General features: G+C 39.0%; 2 protein-coding genes across 2 annotated transcripts; one reads left to right on the top strand and one right to left on the bottom strand.

Moving 5' to 3' along the window:
- Positions 1–1,940: 1,940 nt before the first annotated feature.
- LOC118747967 (peroxisomal targeting signal 2 receptor) lies at positions 1,941–9,077 on the top strand. Its single transcript, XM_036482206.1, has 4 exons — positions 1,941–2,571; positions 7,500–7,743; positions 7,817–8,445; positions 8,520–9,077. Exons 2-4 carry the CDS (start codon positions 7,537–7,539, stop codon positions 8,689–8,691), a joined length of 1,008 nt encoding a protein of 335 aa, XP_036338099.1. The 5' UTR covers positions 1,941–2,571; positions 7,500–7,536; the 3' UTR covers positions 8,692–9,077.
- Positions 2,580–4,524, bottom strand: LOC118747966 (phosrestin-1). Its single transcript, XM_036482205.1, has 3 exons — positions 3,488–4,524; positions 3,209–3,403; positions 2,580–3,121 (listed from the first exon to the last, which is right to left on the bottom strand). The coding sequence occupies exons 1-3, from the start codon at positions 4,341–4,343 to the stop codon at positions 2,967–2,969; spliced, it is 1,206 nt and encodes a 401-aa protein (XP_036338098.1). The 5' UTR covers positions 4,344–4,524; the 3' UTR covers positions 2,580–2,966.
- Positions 9,078–21,556: the final 12,479 nt, after the last annotated feature.

Here is a 21,556-nt window from a genome sequence, read left to right as displayed (position 1 = left end):
AAAAAAACAGGGGTATACTTTTTTTTCGATATAGAACAATCCTAGGGGGTGAGAGCATTAAATTTCCGACTTTACTTTTTTTTTGACCACCCTAGTGTACATACATATCTATGTATGTCGGAGTACATAAGCATAAACCTTCATATACATACATACGTATTGTAGATGCATAAGCAAATGATTTTTATAACGAGTGCTCTCTCGATGCTTACTGTGGCCATTTGAAAGAATAACCTAAGTCGAGTTCAAGCATTTTTTTAAGTTTAGTAAATGTTTATGCAAAATATATGCATCATTTCCGTACAGCAGTTAATTACATCGGCACACAAAAAAAGTAGTGTTGGGCAGTACTCCGAATTCGATTCTCAAAAGGATCGACCGCATTCGATTTTTAAAATCGATACTGAGTACTCAAAAGAACTCTATACTCAAGAAACGACTCTAAAGTACTCACAAAAGAGCTCGAAAGTACTCAGTACTCAAAAATACTCTATTCTCAGGATCGATTCAATGTGCTCAGTATTAAGTGCCGAATAGACACTTAAAAGTACTGTGTTTTATTTATATGTATCTACCGGTACTCAGATTGTTTTCAAGTACAATACTAATTTGAATAAAGTGCTGCCAGCTTGTGAGATTTCTACACTAAGCATTGAAATGTCAATGAACATGTACACATTTAAAGAAAGTACTCAGTACTCTCAAAAAAAAACCCGATCCTTAAAAGTGTCGATAACCCAAAGAACTCGATCCTCAAAAGAACTCGACTACTCGAACTACTTCCCAACACTAAAAAAAGTGGTGTGTGCTTTTAACCAGAGCCATCTACCGACATGTATTTCGACCCACTGAATCCGAAGCTGAGGTCCGTTTGACTCGAGTAAAATGCGAGTTTTTTTTGCCATTTTTTCGGGTTTTCGTAATTTACCCGAAATTTAGGACCTCAGATGAGTCCATTACTACCTACCTTATACTTTAGCTTATTAAAAGGATGGTTGATATCCTAGCTAAGCATGTAAGGATATCACAAGACCACCATCCCATACAACTGTATAGACCTCACCACAACTATATATAGCCAATCCACAGTACAAAGGGATATGCCCCATTTATGTAAGTCCGATTAAACCTCTACAGGTATAGAAACCTGCTGTAGCTTTTCACACTGGTTCAAATGTGCTCAATGTCCAGCTGAATTTTGTATCCAATATATGTACATATGTCCCAGATTTGTTATCGCTGTCGTAACTGATGAGAACGTAATGTTTTTGTGGGCGCACTCGAAAGCTAGAAATGCTGTTAGAGTAAATTCCTTGAAGGATTGAGATCATTCAATGTGGGTTACAATTTCCGAAAATAAGAGAGATGCCCGATTATGGGAGGCCACAATGGCTTCTAACGACGTCAACATAGTATGTAGGAGTATGGATGAAACGGAATAATAAAACTGGTGGATTTCAAAACGAGATAATCAAATTGTCAGGGGTTGAAAATCACTGGGAAGTAAATTGCAGCATATACCTGGTGAACCCGAGCGCAATGTTGAACCTCCGCAAAATCATTTTACTTATATTTGGTGACCTCTGAGGTCGAAAGCTTCCGAATAACACTTTTCTTAGCCAAACGCCGCTTTTCAACACAATTTCTTAATTTCAATGGAATTTCTCGAATTTCAAAGACCACTGATGGATAACACCACTTCCAGCACCTTTCCCAATTGAATATAAACTATCACTGCACTGCACTGTGGAACTGTAAGATAGCGAATATTTTGCAAATTTTTTAACATCTGCGAATTTGGCGCAACTGGTTTTCAATCACAAAAGAACGCGAAGAAGAAGTAAACTGATTTGCATACGTAACGTATATTTCAACAAGTTTCAAAGGCCAATAATTATGGCTTTCTCATACAAAGAAATCCTTCAAAAAAAAAAAAAACGGACACAAACTTACGCACCTACATAGGTATATATGTGTGTATGTATGTAAATAAAATGGATGACGGTTAGAACAGAAGGTCAATTTTTGAGAAATATACGAACTTGCATTATTCTCAAAAAATGATACCTGAATTACCAATCGAAATTTTGTAGCCCCAAAGGGTTGCTGGCCCGGTACTCAACGCTGATTGGTCAAACGATTCGACTACAAAACAAGGGTAGCAAATTTTCGGTTAGCTTTTATGCGATTGCACAAACAACACAGAACCGAAGGACGCGCCTTGTACATTGTGGACGAGAATAAGGACACACACTCACAAGGCGCACCAACCCTTATGCCATGTCTTCACCTTGCCATTGACCGTTTTTTTATATATGGATATTCGGCGGCGTGAGGCAACTCATTTCGCTGGCTTGGCGGCTGACCTCGCCACAAACATTCAACAGTCATATTTGAAACTTACAGCAAACCGAACGGATGCTTCCAACGGATACATTCCAGACGGTTTCGAAAACGCTTCAAATACGCCTAAAATACTTCATCACTATTTTTGTAAATTCAATTCGATTAAATCTAAACAGTCTAGTAGTTTACGCTACTGGAAAACTGTGTGTTCTCCAACAAGTATAAGTAAGTAATTTCGCAAGTTCCACGCTAACACTTTCATCGTCGTTCACAGATCAACAATTTTATTGTGATTAACAGTAGTGCGAGAGAGAATCCACACCATACAGGTGGTATTTGGACGTGTAATTGATTTGGGAGTATTGCTTCGCATACACGCACAAATACAAAAAGTATACAAGAATAAATTTTTTTAATAAGGATTAAGTTTAGTGCCGCTGCTGTTGAGATGCGATGGCGAAATGACCGTTGTAGCAACAAATTACATTCGTATAGTTTCGTCCGTCAGTTTCCATTAGTAATATCACATACGCCCTCAGGGCCAAAACGTTCGCGGATAGCCGTCCAATTCTTGGGCAGCTCACTGCGCCCACAAGCGCGCCACAATGCGCCTGCCCCGCCTAATCATTCATATTAACATTATTCATACGCATCTTGGCGAAGTCTTCAAATACGATGTTGTCGTCGTCATCCTGATAGTAGCCCTTCACGTTGCGGTGCTGCTCAATCGACTTCATTTTCTTCATTGCATTGGAGCGTTTCTTCTCGACAGAGCCTATATAGCGGGAGGGAAGAAGCGAAATGGTTTTTTGTTTACAACGACGACACAATCTTGGAAGCTTAAGCTCGCGATCTTACTTACCTGGTGCCGGTTGCAGAAGCTTGAATGGCACATCTGTCTGCATTTCGCCGCCCAAAGTGCCGCAGTTCAGCTTTATTCGCACCGAGTACGAGATCACGATGCCGCAAGCATCGCCGGTGGACTTGCCTTCCTGCACCATCGTCGAGGATGCTAGATTCACGTCTTCGTCCTTCAAGTGGCCATCGAGTGCAATACCTGGCGAGTAAATATGCGGTTCAAAGTAGGCGTGTGTGTTTACATACATATGTATACATATACTCGCGTGTGGCGTTTACTTACCATGACGGTCCTTATTGTTCGCTGCCAATGGAATTAGGTAGAATGTCTTGGATAGATTTGCGCCTGGCGTTATGGGGCAGCCCTCCTTTGTCTCCAGTTGAGCCACGTGTTTGCTGAACTGTGCATTGACCATAGTGATCTCTGTGTGTTGTACAATGAAGCATTTGATGTTCTTCACTGACTTCTTGGAGTTGTTGCTGATCTGCACGGTGGCTGCCACCTTCTCGCCGTGGTAGTAGATCTCCCGATCGAGTGTCACCTCCAAGCTAATCTTGCCGTTAGAAAAGGTGAAACCCTTGCTTACCAATGAGCTCGGCAGGCGCTGGCCTCGTGTTGGAGGTGCGTACTGCAACTTCTTGATCACCAAACTGACCATGCTGCGCTTGTGTTGGCGGTCATCCTCTGAGTCGGCCACATAGGCGCGAATGGTGTACTCAATGCCGAGTGGCTTGCCCATATCGTCGCCCTCCTGTTGCAGTGTCACCGAGCTGGGTGAGCTGGGTGGGAAGTGGAAGGTGAATGGATGCGCATTGCCGCCCAACTTGCGTACGAGTTTCTCCTGCATCGGCGTCATTTCCATGTTGCTGTTGGTCATGGGCACGATTTGCTCGCGGCAAAGGATCAGCTCCTTTGAGAATTTGACACCCATGACTTCGTCCTCTTCACGGCCATAGCGGTAGGTGGTGACTAGCTGTCCGTAAACACGACGATTCTTCAAATAATCCGGATCTACAACCACCACACCGTCGACAGGATCGCAGTAGTCCAAGTGATCAATAAAATCACGGCGACCCAGATAGAAGGTTACTTTGCCATTGGGGGTGGCCTTCTTGAAAACTTTCACCGATACGACCATCCTTCTTGGATTATTTTTGAAACGTTTAGTATTATTTAGTTTCCGCACGAATGTCCTTACGACGTCCTTTGCAACTATTCAATCAACTCACTTCACACTTCGAGCACTCTGAATGACTTGTTGTGGTTTGGGGTTCTAATGTTCGCGCGTATCTGAAGGGAAATGCGAGCATAGTGACCGCATGTACCTGCTTATATACCTTTGCTTTTCACCCCAACCACTGGGGGAGGTGGAGGTTGTTTGTCATTTTTTTTTTTTTCGAACTAAGTGGATTTTCTCGTTACGTATACCAATTTGCGCGCTGCCTCGTAATTGTGCTAACTAACATTCCAGTGGCCGGCCACAAGAAGCCCCGCCATCCGCCTTCAACTGCGGCATCGAATCGAACCGAATCGAAATAGGGGTGGCTGCGCGTGCGGCTGGCAGATTGAAGCCAACGCGGTTATTGGCAAGTGTCTTCGCGCGCTGTTGGCCTGTGTAAGTTGTGGCAAGCCTGCATGCAGGTAAATGCTGGTAGCTTTTTAGTGACATTAACATTTTACGCTGCGACCTCAAGCAAGGTTAGTCGTAACGCTGCTGAGTGCACTTTTCTTATCTAATCCGAAATGTTATGTGCGAACATCTGCAGGTACACTGAATAGTAAGGGGAGGAAGGTTGCCATGGTTTTACTGCAATTCGGTTCACATAATCGCACAACATACATACATATATATTTATCAACTTTTAATCGGCTGGGATGGTAAATGCATTTTATTTGAAGTTATGCAATTTCAATAAAAAGTCGAAAAGTGTTTGCGCTTCGCTTTCCCATTTCCATTTTCAAAATTTAACTCGCGACCCAGTCTAATATATCCTTGCGTTCAGCTGATTAAGTTAAGTGACATTTTGACCAATTTCGGCTATTTTTCCCACCACGTAAATCCACATTTCACACTTCGCACAAAAATTCAACAAACTTTAAAATGACAACGACAAATTTTAAACTTCTTATTCAAAATTTTTAGATATTTCTTCCATATAAAAGTAATTGCCGAGCATTGTTTTTATGAAAGAAAATGCACAACACTGTCAGCAAAAAAAAAAAATATTAAAAATATACGCGATTTTCTAGCGTTTTAAAATGTGCACATTAATGGGCTATAAAACTGCATATTTAAAATTCTTCTTAAGTAAAAAAAAAATTTAAATTTTTGGGTGTAATTGTTAAAGTTTGTTAAATTTTTTTTAATTTTTGTGCGAAGCTTGAAATGTGGATTTACGTGGTGAGTGATAGCCAAAACTGGGCAAAATGTCACTTAACTTAATCAGCTGACCACAAGGGTATATACATACATACATACATACATACATATATATATATGCATGTACATACATGCATTCCAATGTTTTATCCACTTCCCATTGCTTTCTCAAAACTTGTGTTGAAGCCATAGTAAAATAGGTAGGTGCCAATAGAAACCAAGAAAAATCAATAAAATAAGCTAAGCAATAAAATTATGTTTTCCTCACTTGACAAAGTTTCACACGTAGTATTTACGAAATAACATCTATAGCAATGTACTGCATACATATAAAAAAAAAAACCGACCTTTCTTGTTTTCTGTATAGTATAGTTCACATAATATTTTGACACCCATAACTCGCGCATAAAAACGTGTCTAAAGCCGCCATTATCCATACCATACACACAGTTCGCCTAATTGCTTTTTTACGAGGTACCTCCTCTAGTATCAAAATGCTAACCCCAAAAACCGTCAGTCAGTGGGAGACTTTAACCCACTAAACTTACTGCCGTCATGACCGTTCCCCAGCCGAAACTACCGTCAAGTATATCGCCCTCAGGTGGTTATAGTCCTAATGAAGTCCGTAAGTTGCCTCAACTTGAAACCATCATCTGTTTGTATGCTCTCCGACTCTTTTTTCACTGCCACCTATTTTTTATTGCCATCTTACCATCTTCCACTGCATCTTTGTTTAGCTTCTTCTTTACTAACTGGGGCGCCGCATGTGCTGTGCCTGGAGCCATCTTCTCTCAGCTGCTGCCCTACACAAGCGATCGCGTTGGCAAAGATGGACTAATTGCGCTCAGAAAGGAACATGGTATCAATGCGTGGAGTGCCATTTTTGTCAGAAAGTTTCATTCTGCGCCAAAAATGAAAGTTCACTTCACCATGCGTATTTTTCACCTGTTTTCCTATATAACAGATAAGGGTGAGCGTTGATCTTATTTGAGAGCTGTACTCCCACCTTGATTGTCATCTCAAAAGGGACGTGGCTTTGAAACGTTCGAGGATATTGCTCCCCAAAATCTTTCTCCAATATATCCAGGAGGAGACAATGTGACCTTACATGCGGTTCCCCAGGTATTTGTGTCTGCATCAGCGCAAAACTGTTTGAAATAAATATAATTTTTAAGTTTATTGCGCACGTTTTTATATGTAGGTATTCCTTCTGGTGCTCTTCAATGTCCAGATCATTTATATGCTTTTCTGATCATATCCTTGCTTGCCATAGCTTGCTCTTAGGTTTCTGCGCTTTCGCTCGCGCAGGCAGCATTCCTGGTTAAGCGTCGCAACATTTACAGATTAAAGCCGCAAGATTTAAAATTGCCTGTTTAGCAGTAGGATTCCCTCTCCCAAAGCCAGCGTGCGTCTCGTTCCCCATTAACCATCTTGAAAAGATCTTCATCAATTGTAGATGGATTCCAAACTTCTCGTCCGTGAAATCTCCCAACTGGACGGTTTAGAGTTTTTCCGCATTTACACATTAACAGTCTGTGTCTTTCTTGCATTCTTTTGCCTAACTGTTATACATATATATGACATACAGAGATGCTCACATACATATAGATTTGCGCATACCTGCTACTACAATAACGGAAATGATTTAGTGGAAGTGCTGCACGAAAATGCGAATGCATAAATAAAATTCCAGCAATTCGGAGACTCATTTCCTTTTTTCCTGCACTGATTCACAAAGGAATATTTCGAAACATGCTTTTAGGCTCAAAGCGTAGATACCCACCATCATTGGTGCGGTGCTTGTCGCTGCTGATCACCAAAAACTAAAAAAAAAAAAACTGTTCCATCCACACTTTTTACTTACACATTTACACTTGCTTGCATACATTCCACTCATCCACATTTTCTTTGTAGATTTCAGCCACAGCGACCACAAATCATCGCGTGGAGAATGCAGTCGTGTTCCACTCCCGATTGCCATGGCTACAGCGTGTGCTTTTCACCATTTCAGCCAAACCATTTATTGTTGGCCACAAGTCAGCTTTATGGTTTGGCTGGTGGTGGCACACTATTTCTGCTGAAGCTGCCTTCTACAGCCGATGGCAAAGGCTTAACGCAACTTAGCCGCATGGAGTGGTCCGATGGACTTTTCGATGTGGTAAGGCCTTATTGTAACCGGGCACTTTCTCGCCATCATGTACCTAATCACATCGTTCTTCCCTCATTTTCAGGCCTGGTGTCCGTATGCGGATAATATTGCGGCAACGGCTTCTGGTGATGGCTCTTTGCAGATCTGGGGCGGACTGAACGAAGACATCGATGCGGAAGCAACGCTTAAGACGCTAACTCAACCCTTGATGGTTCTGCAGGAGCATAAGAACGAGGTGTACAGCATCAACTGGGGCGAGCAGTGGAACTACCATCAACTATTGTCGGCCAGTTGGGATGGCACCATCAAGCTGTGGGACTGCCATCGCCAGAACTCGGTTGCCACCTGTACCGGACACAGTGACCTCATCTACTGTGCCAAGTTCTCACCACTGATTGCCAACCTCTTCGCCAGTGTAAGTACTGATGGTTGTTTAAACTTATGGAATTCTGCTCTTGAATTTTCAGGTAAACCACTGATGAGCATCGAGGCAGCGCACAATGGCGAGGTGCTGGCCTGTGACTGGAGCCAATTCGATCGGAACATTCTGATGACTGGTGGTTCGGATGGACTGGTGCGAGCGTGGGATTTGCGCAACATGCGTCATCACATCTTCCAGCTGTACTCCGGAGAGTTCGCCGTGCGACGTTTGGCTTGCTCGCCGACAGCGGCAACGGTAGTAGCAACGGCAAACTACGACTTTACGACGAGGTGCTTGCGTTTACAAGCGACTATTTCGCTTGGAATTTTATAAAGAACCAATTGACATTATTTTACCACTGCAGGATATGGGATTTCAATCAGTCCTTAGACGCTATGGAGGTCAATGTAAATCACACGGAGTTTGTGTGCGGACTGGCTTGGAATGCTGGTAGACCACATCAGCTTGCGGATTGCGGATGGGATGCCATCGTAAATGTGTATACGCCGAAAACACTGAAGGACCTCTTGGATTGAGGCGAATGAAGCACACGGGAAATTCCGGGGCCTTGAAGGCATTGAATATAATTAGGGAATTAACTTGGAAAGAATTTTAAACGCTTTGTAAATGCGCTGTGACTAATTTGATAGGTAGTAGAAACATAGTTAGTATGTAGTACGGAAAAAAGGCATAGGCAAATAGAAACCGAAACCAGATGATGATCCATGCAAACGTACAAAATAGTGGACCGCGAGGAACAAATAGCTGAGCTATTCTAATTTTCGCTTTCGCCAACTGAGTGTCTTTATTGTGATAAACGAAATTTACAATAGGTACCTTGGACATTTTTAAAGAAGCAAAATATACATACATATATTGTAATTTTATTATAATTGTAAGCGATTATTGATGGCATAAATATGTAAATACAAACACAAATACATACATACAATGTACATACATAAATATAGACATAGTTTGGTTGTTTTAATTTACCGATGAGTATGCTTATGTATGTTTAAATACGTATGCCGACAACATCTAGAATTAGATATATGTACATATGTATGTTACAAGTATAAACAAAACTCTTAGGTCTGGTGCTGAACGAGGACAAAACGAAGTACCTCCTGTCAAAACAAACAGACAAAAAGTTTAAGCATTCCCGTCGCAGCACCCAGGACACTGTTGACAGCTACAATTTCGAAAAAGTAGACTACTTCGTTTATTTAGGAACCAACATTAATAACAATAATAATTTCGACTTCAGCTTAATTCAACGGAGAATTACTCTAGCCAAAAGATGCTACTTCAGTGGCAATTGAGAAGTAAAGTCCTCTCTCGCCGTACAAAAATCATAACCTATAAGCAGTGTTGGCAAAGTGTTAATCTGATTAAGGATTAAAAAGTAACGAGTAAAATGTTAATAGCGACTAGCGATTAAAATTAATTAATAGTAATCACCTGTACGATTAATGATTAAATTTTTTAATCGTTAATCGTCTGTTGTGATTACGATTAATTAATTTTAATCATTAATCATTAATCCAATTAAAAAGAAAATCTGAATTTGAACAAACAAGAATTATAGTTGTTCTTTTGCGTTTCACGCTTATAAAAAACACATAATATATAAAAAAAAAAATAATTTGTATTTTTATTAGTAATACATAAACTGGGAATTTTTACAACCCATCGCACATGTGCAGAGGGATATTAAAACCAAGTTTACATAACGTCTGTTGTAATAGATTTTAATAAAAACGCACACCAAATTGCTAAAATTGATGAGGAAAACCGATCTAGCCATACCCTATTAACTGGCATTGTGTGCACAGAAAATTCCAGCATAAATTAATTAATCACCAAATCTACTTAATCAAATTAAGGGTTAATGGTTAAAAATTATTTTAATTTTTTTTGTCGCGGTTACGATTTGCTGTTTAATCGGATTAAAATTAATCACGATTAACTGTAATCGGATTGAATTTAATCGAATTAACTAATTGATTAAAAAATCAATCGATTAGTGCCTACACTGCCTATAAGGCACTCATCATGGCCGTTCTCATGCATGGCGCAGAAGCGTAGACAATGAAAACATCTAATGAGCCGGCTCTTGGTGTTTTCGAGAGAAATATTCTGCGAAAGATTTATGGGCGCCCTTACACGTTGGCGAAGGCAAGTACCTCAGAAGGACTTGTCTTCGCTTGGCATTTCTGATTGGCGTTAGTTGACATAGAAGAGAAACGACTGCCGTACTTTGTTGGAGTCGAGCAGAAACGCTTCGCTAATTACAGCTTGAGATGTTGGCAGGCAGGAATGCGGGTCGAAAACTTTTTGTGAACTGGTTTTAACCTGGGCCGGTGCTGGTAGAAATGAAGATGGAAATCGGATAACAGATTGATACAATTAAGATATGGTAGCGCTTTCGATGAAGAACATTCGAGACAAATGATTCAAGATAAGGTGATAACAGCAGTATGACAACTCAAAAACAACACCGACTCCAATGCCAATCGGCTGTGTTAAACACCGTTTGATCTAATGAATTGCCCCAATATCAGTACGCTCTGCCTAAACCACATAAAGAGATCCTGTTGTTTATGTACATCAATTACCTCGGGATAAGTTTTCTGTTAATGTAGGGTTGTCCACCTTATCAGTGTGGCTTCAGACCTGGGGGTTTCAAGCGTGTATAATGTTTACACTTGAAATACCTTTAATAAAATTAGCATCGGTATTATATTGGGTTTGAGATCTCTGGGAGATGGCGCCTAACTGGATGAGTCTATGGCGGAAACACTATCATGACTACTTTGATTAATCGAAAGAGAACCTAACTTGGCTTTCGAAGTAGGACAACTTTCAAATTGAAAGCAAAGGGGCGAGTCTTTAGAATTGTATCCAATATGTCGTTCTTAGAACTTTGTCTAATATGTCGACACCTTAAACGCAAGTAGAGTAAGCAGCAAGAAATTAACTTCTCTGAAGTGAAATGTGAGTTAATGTAGATATATGTATGTACATATGCCCATATGAATACACATTCAACTAAATTATTGCTCCTTAACTGCAGGAATTGTCCATTGCAATTAGGCTGCCGAGGTGATGAACATTAAAGTGTTCGGTACCTACCTGACAACATTGCAGAATGAATGAATGTCTTTGATGGCCGGACGAGGGCATACTTAACAATGCATGAATACGCACAGTATAAATGTACATATGTATGTATGTATGTATGTATGTATACATACCAATTTACACGTGTGTGATTTCGAAAATTATATCCATCAGATTGCAGTTATTGGATAATTGGAGTGATGCTTGCATGCCAAATGTTGCCCATTCGATCTCCTATGCAGGCGCTTGTCTTAACCGCAAAAATAAATATTTGCTCGTCCAGAATGTTTATTTGTTTATTTGTTTATTTGAGATGTCTGCTTGCAAATTTAGAGGAGAGAATTTGAGCCTGATGGTGTTTGGCTAACCCATAATTACGCTAACTACATGCATGTACTACATACACATATGCACATACATATGCACATACATACCTACATATCTATGTATGTAAGCATGTAGCAGAACGAAGGTGAGATAATATCATTTTGATTAATGACAACCGCAAATTTGGCTTTAACGCTCCAGTTCTGAATGATAGAAGGATAGATGCAACAAAAAAACTAAAAAATATTTAAATAAAGCAAAAAATGTGGGTTGTTCACACTTGCCTGGTTATCTGGTTATGTAGTTATATTTTTTATTCAATTTACAACGATAATATAGTTACACTGAAGAATAATAATATTTAACCAGATAACCAGGCAAGTGTGAACAACCCAATCGAAAAGTTATACATACAATGACGCTTTTGCTGTTTATGTATGTTTGTATATTAGTCGTCTTCACGAATAGGCCATCTGCACTTATTATATCATTGGAAAATACCCAATTTTGATAGCAGCCAGTCGTCGTTTGCATTGCGAACGTACATTCATACATACATACATACATACTTACAGGCATATCTATCAAAAGTACGGTGGGATCAGCAAAGACAACAACCATTAAAGTTGTAGCCCCATCTAGCGAGTCTTTTCTTAGCTACAGTGTATCGTTTTCTTACTTTATTTAGGCAAATGAACACTGAACTGACCAGCAAAGACAATCGGCCAAAAAAGCAAATTTGGTTCGCCTCGCTTTTTTGAGAGGCACTACCCTTTGGATTTCACGGATCTGGTACCCACGGTGCTTCTTTCGATTTTTAAGGAGTGATTTCGGTTTTGTGCCCACCAATTGTCCCACGAGTGTGGAGGGAAGACAGTGGCCCCCACAGCAGGGATCCGCTAGACTTCACTTCATTCAAAAATCATTTTATGTAAATTGACACTGTTTTTCACCATTGATCCCTAAAGCAAGTTTCATTTTTTACGCACCAGCAATTACCAGCAATTTAAATGGAAAATGAGTTTTTATTTTCTGTAAATTTTCATATAAGACTCAAAAAATTAAAATAACTTTTCAATTAAATTGTTTTCGTGAAATTGGCTGTGAATAAATTTCCCTGAATTTTATTTGGAATTAGTGGAATTTTTTTCGCTATTAATAATATTATTAATAATAATAACACAGGTCAACAAAATGGACAAAACATCTGATGCGGCAAATGTTAAAGACTTGTTTATGCTGATTACGAGTCCGTAAGTATAAAGTTTCCATCAGCTCCAGATTTTGAGAAAAACGAGGTCAGATTGTCAAAAAATGGGCTAATGGGTTAAAGCTAGAACCCTCGACTACTATCCTTGCAAATTGACCTGATAGTCACTTCTAGTCATTTGTTGAACAGCGAAAAAGGATTTTGGCGAACTTTGAGTTCTTCCCGCAATTAAGCGAATGGTTATAGATCCTTTTACTTAGGCTTAAATTCGGGCTTGAACTTTCGACTACAATCCTGGAAATTACCATTCCTACACCTTGACAGTGACCATAGGGTGAGTGATTTATTGAACATCCAAAACTCATTTTGACTCAATTGTTTTCAATACCACAATTTTCCAGTATTTTTTATTGTTGGACTGGATGAGTAGAAGTAGTAATTTAAGCCTAACAGGTCTATTCTGCGCTGGTAATAAAAAGTTTGTAACCGGTAAATAAAGTCCCTGTCAATTTGTAAACCCTTTTCGCTTTCTGTGTACTCTTGTAACCGGTAAATTTTGTTACCATCTCATAAGCTGGTAACAAAGTATTGCCCCGTGAAATATGTAATGCAACAAACAAATTGGGAACAAAAGTCTGCGGCACGGCAACAAATCTTCTCTGAACTATTCGCGAAGAATGCCGGCGAGAATAAAATTTATGTCATAGCATTCCATTAGTTTGAATTGTTTGAATATTAAAATTAATCGAAAAAGATCTGAAAGATAAATATGCAAATAAAGTCCACGAAAGACTTAAGACGCAAACTTTTGTTGCACAGAAAATGAAAATTTTTCCATAAATGGGCGGTTGACCCAAATGATAAATGATCTGATAGTTGAAATGATCCTGTTTTCCTCTGGCTTAGAGTTAACAATCGAGGTTCTTTGTGAAACGATTTTTCATCCTAACAAGCAGACGCCCTCTCATTCTTGTTCTCTTGCAGAAAGTTCCCCAGGCTTTTGTTCTTATTTGATACTTATTGAAAACGTTCACGATACTTTCGTTCTTATCTTGTTCTCCATGGAAACGCACCCGAAAGCTTCGTCCTCATTCTGTTCTTCTTGAGAACGTTCCTCAGAGTTTTGTTCGCATTTTTTTTTCTTTACGGAGACGTTCCCGGACCTTTTGTTTTCATTTTGTTGCCGTTCAAACTGCTCTCCAAATTTTTTTCCCATTTGGGTTTTTTTTGGTCTCGTGCAGAACTAAACCAAAACTGGAACGCGTTCTGGGTCCCTGATTTCTTGTAATCGTATGCCAAAATTTTCACTTCAGTAATGAAAACAGAATGTCAATCATCTGACAACAAAAGTTGAGAACACCCTTTGACATGCACTGCGATATCTTTGCACATTTTGGTCAGTTTTTAGGATGTAATGAAAACGCATTTGAAACCAGATGAACAACGGTTAATTGTGGTAGTTTGTGAAGTGAGCAATTTCGACATAGTGGAAACTAAGCATAAGATAAAGTTTTTGGATTATAAAGCATCTCAAATGTTATTTATTTTTTGTGCATTTATTTGTATAACTGGGATGTGAAACTATTTAAATCGATAATATATTTCGCTGTGAGTCAATACTTAAACATTTATTGAAGTTCTTAATATTTTTTTTTATAAGCAAAGCACTATTTCGATGCATCAGATCGAAAAAACATCGACGTATTTTTTTGACTTACATCCCTTAGGCAAATGTGGTGCTACACACAGTGATGCCAAATTTAGTCAGAGAGAAAAAAGTTGCAGAGTTGCTTTTTTGCAAATAAAAACGAAATTCAATTTTTTTTCTAGAAAAATTCGATTTTGTCCGTATTTTAGCACCACAAAGTTCGATTTAAAAAATTCGCCATTTCGGAGTTATTATTCGATTAATACTCGAATCTCGAAACTTCGAAAATCGAATTTACCCATCCCTAATTGTTACGTTTTGGAGTGATTGAGTGATTTCAAAGCGACTTAACGGGCGGTTAGTTGCATTTTTTCATTCCCTGATTTAAAATTTCTATAGAAACCAGTAAATATTTAGAAGGGATCTGCATTAAGAGGTACTTTTTTTCAAATTTTGAAATGCAACGTTTTGGTGTGGACCTCCACATTTACTGCCGGGTAAATAAGTATGTATGTAGTATAACAGGTTGTGTACTTAGCAAATCTTGTACTCATCTGAGTACAGTGAAAGCTCCCACAAGCGGACACCTACTTTTCGTCCGCCTATGAGAGATGTCCGCTTATGGGAATTTCGTAAAAAATAACATAAAAATTCGAATTTAAAAAATTCAAGTTGCGGGTTTCTAAACTGAAATAATATTTATTCTTCAATAGACAGAAACAGGATGAATTAAAAATAAACCGTTTTTTTTTTCATAACTGGACAATTTTGAGTGTCCGCGTCCGTTTATCGGTAAGTCCGTGTATGGGAGAGTATTTTGTATTAAAAAAAAAAACCAAAAATTGTTCGCTCCCAAGACTGTGTCCGCTCATAGGAGATGTCCGCTTATTAGAGCGTCCGGCTGTGAGAGCTTTCACTGTATATAAATGCATGTACATACATATATATGCACAATGAATGTTCACATCTCGCCAAGAGGTTGAATTTGCCGGACGGGTTGCGACGCATGCGCACTGTATGTATGAATGAATGTACTTATATGTATTTTGAATGTTCAATCGACTTCCATTTGTGATGGCGATCACGCGCCTTTAAATCCTCAACCGAGACTTCTTCTGCTCCATTGACTTCATTCGCGTCGGTTGCGTGTCGTACTCAATTCCGTTGATGATGCTTGGATATTCGCTTTTTATGAGCCTGCTTTGCTTTGGCTATTGTTTTGTTTTGTTTGGTTTTTGTTTTTGGCTTTGTTGGGCATTAAATGCTACAGAGCCGTATGTATGTATTCACATGTTCTTATTGTTGGCGCTGGTGGTCCCTTAGTTGGGGAATTGTATGTGCGGGTCCTAAGAGCGCGTGCAACTCACTTTGAGCCAACATGCAGAAGCTGACGAATGTTAATATTAATGTTTTGCGTTTATGATAAAATAAAAAGGCGGCGGCACACAATGGTGGAGCCAGTCGAACATACATATGTACATACATATACCCTTCACATTGCTATTAAGTGAATGTTCAACGCAGAAGCGAATCACAGGTCTGCAGAAAAATTCAGTCCATTAGTAATTTACTCATTGAGGAGCAAGCAGTGGTCGAAAATCATTCTGTATTCGAAAAAGATTATCCGCTATATCGCATACGATCTTCAAAAGTGACACAACTCAAAATAACACGTTCATCAGAAAATCCGAAAAACTATTTCTTAACACATGCTAATCATACGAGCAAGGAAGACTTTACCTTATGTTTTTTCAACAAATTTTGCACAACGAAATTCACAGCAGCCGATAAAAACGGCTTACGCCACAAGTACGCCACGCCTACTAGCTTCCAAAACGAACGGCCGAGGGTGACGGACATGTAAAATGTGCAAATGAGCGGCAAAGTTGAAATCCGACACCGCCGTCGTTCGAAGGAAAAAGTGCAAGTACCGTAATCGTAGGGGAGCACAGCAGGAATCCCCAATCCAGCAAAAAAAAAAAAACAAAAAACTGAGAAAATATTCGCTTCCTTTGCTTGCTGTGGGCGTAACGCATGTGCATACATACTCACTTAAACACATATACATATATGTACATATGTGAAAGTAATATAGAGAACAATCAAATGATTTTAGGAAGGCATTACCAGGACTCCTTTAATAGTCCACAAACTATGCACATATCGCACACCGTCTACAAAAGGGGCACAACTCAAAACAGAAAATGCGAAAAAATATTTCATAGCACATGATAATCATATGGGCAAGGGCGACTTTACCTTAGGTTTTTTTTTTAACAAATTATAAAAAACTTTTGCGCCAGCTTTTGCTGAAAGGTAAATAAAAGCTCTGTGTACATTTTTAGCGTATAATCTCAAAAATACCAAATTTTAAGTTGTGACTCTTTTGAAGACGGTGTGCGATATGTATGTATGTATATCAGAAATTAAATTCACAGGTTTGTTTGCAAAGCAAATGACAGGATATGATTACCGTTAGGACTAAACAAACAAACTGTGATATTCACCTGTAAGGTACGTACATACGTTTCTACGAATATATGAATTTGAGTATCCCGGCAAACATTTTTCGAAGTGCTCCGAATTTATGAGTCCGAAATTAGTCCTATATACGTATGGTTTGTGCTAGTAAATGTTGGGCCAATTTCGTACCGCTAGTTTGCTGCAATTTGGTCTCTTACATTTTGTCTAAGCATATCTCAAATACCAACAAATTTGGATCATTTTTTTTTCTATGGGTTTCTTTGACAAGGAACTATAGAACTTTTGGAGTTTTTACATAAAAATGATTGTTATTGTTTTTGTTTGTGGTTTGGATGGCTTGGATGTCCTTAGCCCTGACTACACCCAAAAGCTTCCTTAATGTACAGGGAATATAAATATTGTACCAGGCTAAGATCCATTTGCTGCTATTCTTCTATTACACCATGCTCTCAGCTTATCTAAGTTTTTAACTCTTTATTTTCCTCAGAAATATTTTTGGTTAGAGTTGCCAAAAAGTCTTCAATCCTTTGGAAATTCGCAGAACACGCTGGCTGGCTAATCCCAGGCTTGGGTAATATGGAGAACGCTCAAGTGTTTTTTGTACGCGACCTCAGCTGAAAATGAATCCCATTTTATAAGGCAAGCACGCCAAATTTCTTCAGGAGAATTATTTGGGAGAAAATTGGAACTCAGGTAATCCAGGTGGTTGGAATGACGTGGTTAGCTAAAGAAACTACAACTTTTCTCTACTGTTACATTTTGGTGGTGGAAGTCTTTAGGCATGGACTGTTTTTGGAGTAGATAGGTAAAGATTTCATGACGCCAAAATTCTTTCAATCTAACTGATTTTGTTTTTCTAGTGTCTGACCATTCCTAATGTAACTACATGCATATGTACATATATACATACTTATAATTTTAATGAAAGAAAATGCTATCCATCAAGGAGGCGATGACTTGTTTATAAAGCAGTTACGGATTATTTGATAGAAAGATATTTATCGCTACTTTCACTGAAAGTCAGAAACATGTACATTTTAGGGGTGTCCTTAAAATATTAACATGACGTGGCACTCCTTATAGTTTGTTCTACGTATGAAATAAATGTATTCAGGAAAATTTCAAAAAAAAAGGTTGATTTTTTTTTTTTTTAAATCACAAGTATTCGAAAAAATTTTGGATTTTAAATTTGACATATTATTGAAACTCATTCATATACATTCATAAACTCGATAAGTTATAGCTGGGCAAAGTCACAATTTTGTCGAATTTTTGAGATTTAAAATAAAACTCTTTTCAAACCCTTAAAGCGATCCCCATTTTTTTTTTTAATTTTTAAATTTTCGGTTTGTCTTTACTTTGTACGTAGAACCAAATTAAGTGGTGTGCCATACGAAATTTAGATGTTGATATTTTAAGCACCACCCTAGTACATATGTATGTGTGTATGTGTGTATGAGATTTTGTGCACTTATGATGCCAGCGAGCAGCACGTTGCTGCTCCCTTCGAAGAATTTCAAGGCACAAATCATTCGCTGCAAGGAAATACCTGCTAGGCGATGACAAGGACACGTTTGCTGACTTTTTCTTCATCAGTTGGTTGCACGTAATATTACGTAACTGCGACGCACAACAAAAATTACTACATATATATCTACACCCACACACACACATGCATGTATGTACGTAGTTAAAATTACACCGATTTTTGGTAGCACGCTCTGCGGCATGGCCATTATTGGATTACGAGTATTGCTCTGTTGGCCGAACGATCTGTTATCCATTGTCTTACTGTTATACGAGTGCCCGCGCTTGTGTAGGTATGTGCCGCAACTTAACAACATCAAGCACTGCGCGTAATAAATTCCTGCGATGAGCACAAAAAAGGTCACTCGTATAAGCCCAAAAACAATGCAATGCATTATGCAACATACATACATACATACATATATGCCAACCGAAAACGACTTCAGGCAACTATGTAGTATGTATGTCACGCCGACGCAGTTTAACTGCGAGCTGACCTGTTTGGATTGCCGCCTGCGTTTTTGTTCGCGAACACACACGTGTAGTTAAAAAATTCAGGACATTCAGGACATTTAGGTCAAGCTCAGATTCTCAGCACTCAGCATTGTAGTTCTTTTTGCGCCGTTATGAATTTGGGCGGTTCGCAATACAACGTAACGCCTCTAATGCCGGCAAAACAAAGGCTATGTTTTGTTTGCCAAGGCGTTCCGAGGAAGTGTACAAAAATACAACCAAAAAAAAAAAAAAAAAAAACAAGGACAAATTATTGCATGCAACGATTTTTTCATTATCATTTTTTCTATGCGGCCGGCCGCATGTCCTGCTAGGAATGAGGTCAGTCACAAATCGCAGTTACCAAATTACCGCTGCCCTCCCGCAGAGCCGATATGTTTTATTGTAAATTTTCAAGAAGGTCTCAGCCTTCCTGCCGTAGCAAAGTGAGGTCTGGGTGTGCGCAGAATTAGTAATAATGTTTATCGTTTTGCAGCCACGGCAGAATTTTTGCATAGAAATTCATGTACATTTATGCTAATGACGCCTTATGCTAATAAGTATTGTTACAATTTTTTGTTTTAATTTTTTGTTTTGTTTTTTTTTTGTTCTTTTTCTTCCTGCTGGCGCGCGATGATTTTTTGGTTATTTTGGCCTGTTCCAGAGACCATTTTTGTGGTTGGCAAAAACAGTTGCACTAATTTTTTGAACTCATTTGTTTTTTATTTAGAGCACACGACCTGTGGACAAAACTCATCTCACCGTTCCGCATTTTAGCGCAATTTGTGTCGAGATCTTTTTTCGTCCGTTTTTGTGGTTTTTAAGATGCGAAACAATTTTTTGTTTACCAATGTATTGGTTGGTCCCCAGTGTGAATTGTTGTAACGAGGTGACTTGCAAGCGCTGCATAGCAACAGAGCATTTTTGGCGGGGCAATGTATGTAGACACCTGTGCCTGCTTAGAAATATTGGAGTAGAATCTTGAGGTTAGCTTTTGAATTCTCAATGGCATTGGTGTGTGATATTGATTTTCTGAAAAAGACACAATCGAAATTAAGGGCAATTCAAGAAGCCAAATAGAACCTGGCCGATGGTTCTGACAATGCGCCTAAAACTCCCCTAGTGCCATCCCGTAGACATTCTTATAAGTTGTTGGTGGTCCAGGACTTTTCCCTCCCTCTCACCCTCTCTACCGCTGGCCACAAGAAAGAAGTTTCCCTGTCTAACAATTCCGCTAAAAAAATGTTGGCACCACCTCAGTCGAGGGTGAGCTTCCTTCAAGCGACCTTTGCCCCTTAGCAGCCGACTGTTGCACTCAAGTATCCAAGCGCCCTCACACTCTTTAGACAACGGATCTGCATCCGTGTAACCGTAGCACTCCAAGGTTTATTAATCGTTTGTTGGAAAACTCATTTGTTCACTAAACACAAAGCACTGAGAATGAAGCTCAGAAATGTACACTGGTTACTGAACTGAAAATTTCAAGTCTCCCTCGAGAATAAACTCTTATGCCGAATTTCCACTAGGCATTGAAATGACAAAAAATGTCTGCCATTTAAAAAAATGCCATGTGGAAATGATCTTAATGATTTTTTTTTAATGTAATGACACCATTATTTTTTAATTACCGACTTTGTCATTTGTCATTTTTGCCATTTAATGCCTAGTGGAAATCCAGCATTACTCTATCATCTGCTTAAAATCCAGTATAGATATATGGAATATAAATAATTATGGGCCTCTGCAGCAATGTCCAATATAGAAATCCTCCAAAGGTTCCAATCAAACGCTGATTAAAATGATTAAAAACCCTACTGTTGCTTCTGAAATAAAAAATCACGCCTTGGTGCACTGAAAACAATTCATGATCATCCAAATCCTCCTATTTCTAAACTCACTTCTTATACAGTATCATTTCAGCGACATAAAAGGAAAGATCTCTACTAATGGGAATAAAATATGGTTGCTCCACTAGGCATACTCCCTACATGATTATTTTTATGTAGTAATAAGTTTTAAATATTGAATTACATATATGTAAAGAAAAAATGTGTTGGTCCGATGCGAAGGCGTCCTTGCCGGTTTAGTTCGATGTTTAGGCCTAGAAGGAGGCTATCGACTGGTTCGCCGAGGTACAAGTTCGCCTGTCGTTTCCTGCCCAAGGTATACTTCGACGAGTTTTTGTCGACCTCTCTGCGATGTGAGCGACTTTGTTGGGATCAAAATTAAATTAAACTCCAGAGGAGCTTTCCGAAAACGTTAAAGTAACTCAACAAGGAATTTAAACCGTTTCAACGCCTAGTATATAGTGCACAAATCGGTTTCCGTATGAACTCAAGTCAAGAGCTCCATGCTCTTTTTTCGCATGCGGAGAACTGCTTCATAGGCAAAATTGTTAGTAATTTTTGGATTGGGCTACGGAGCATAAAGAAAATGGAAGAATGCTACAAAAAGTTTATAGAGGTTTAGAAATAAATTCTTCTTATGTCGATAAAACGTTCAGACTTAGTCGTCCTCTTATATAAGAATCTCATTCATTTCCTTAGTTCAATGGCACGCAACAAGTGCGGATATTCAGCCAGCGGGA

The sequence above is a fragment of the Rhagoletis pomonella genome, unplaced genomic scaffold (assembly GCF_013731165.1).
Source record: "Rhagoletis pomonella isolate Grant_MI unplaced genomic scaffold, Rhpom_1.0 Rhpom_scaffold_00012, whole genome shotgun sequence".
In the NCBI taxonomy this organism is placed as follows: Eukaryota; Metazoa; Arthropoda; class Insecta; order Diptera; family Tephritidae; genus Rhagoletis; species Rhagoletis pomonella.
This window is presented reverse-complemented; position numbering and strand designations above follow the sequence as displayed.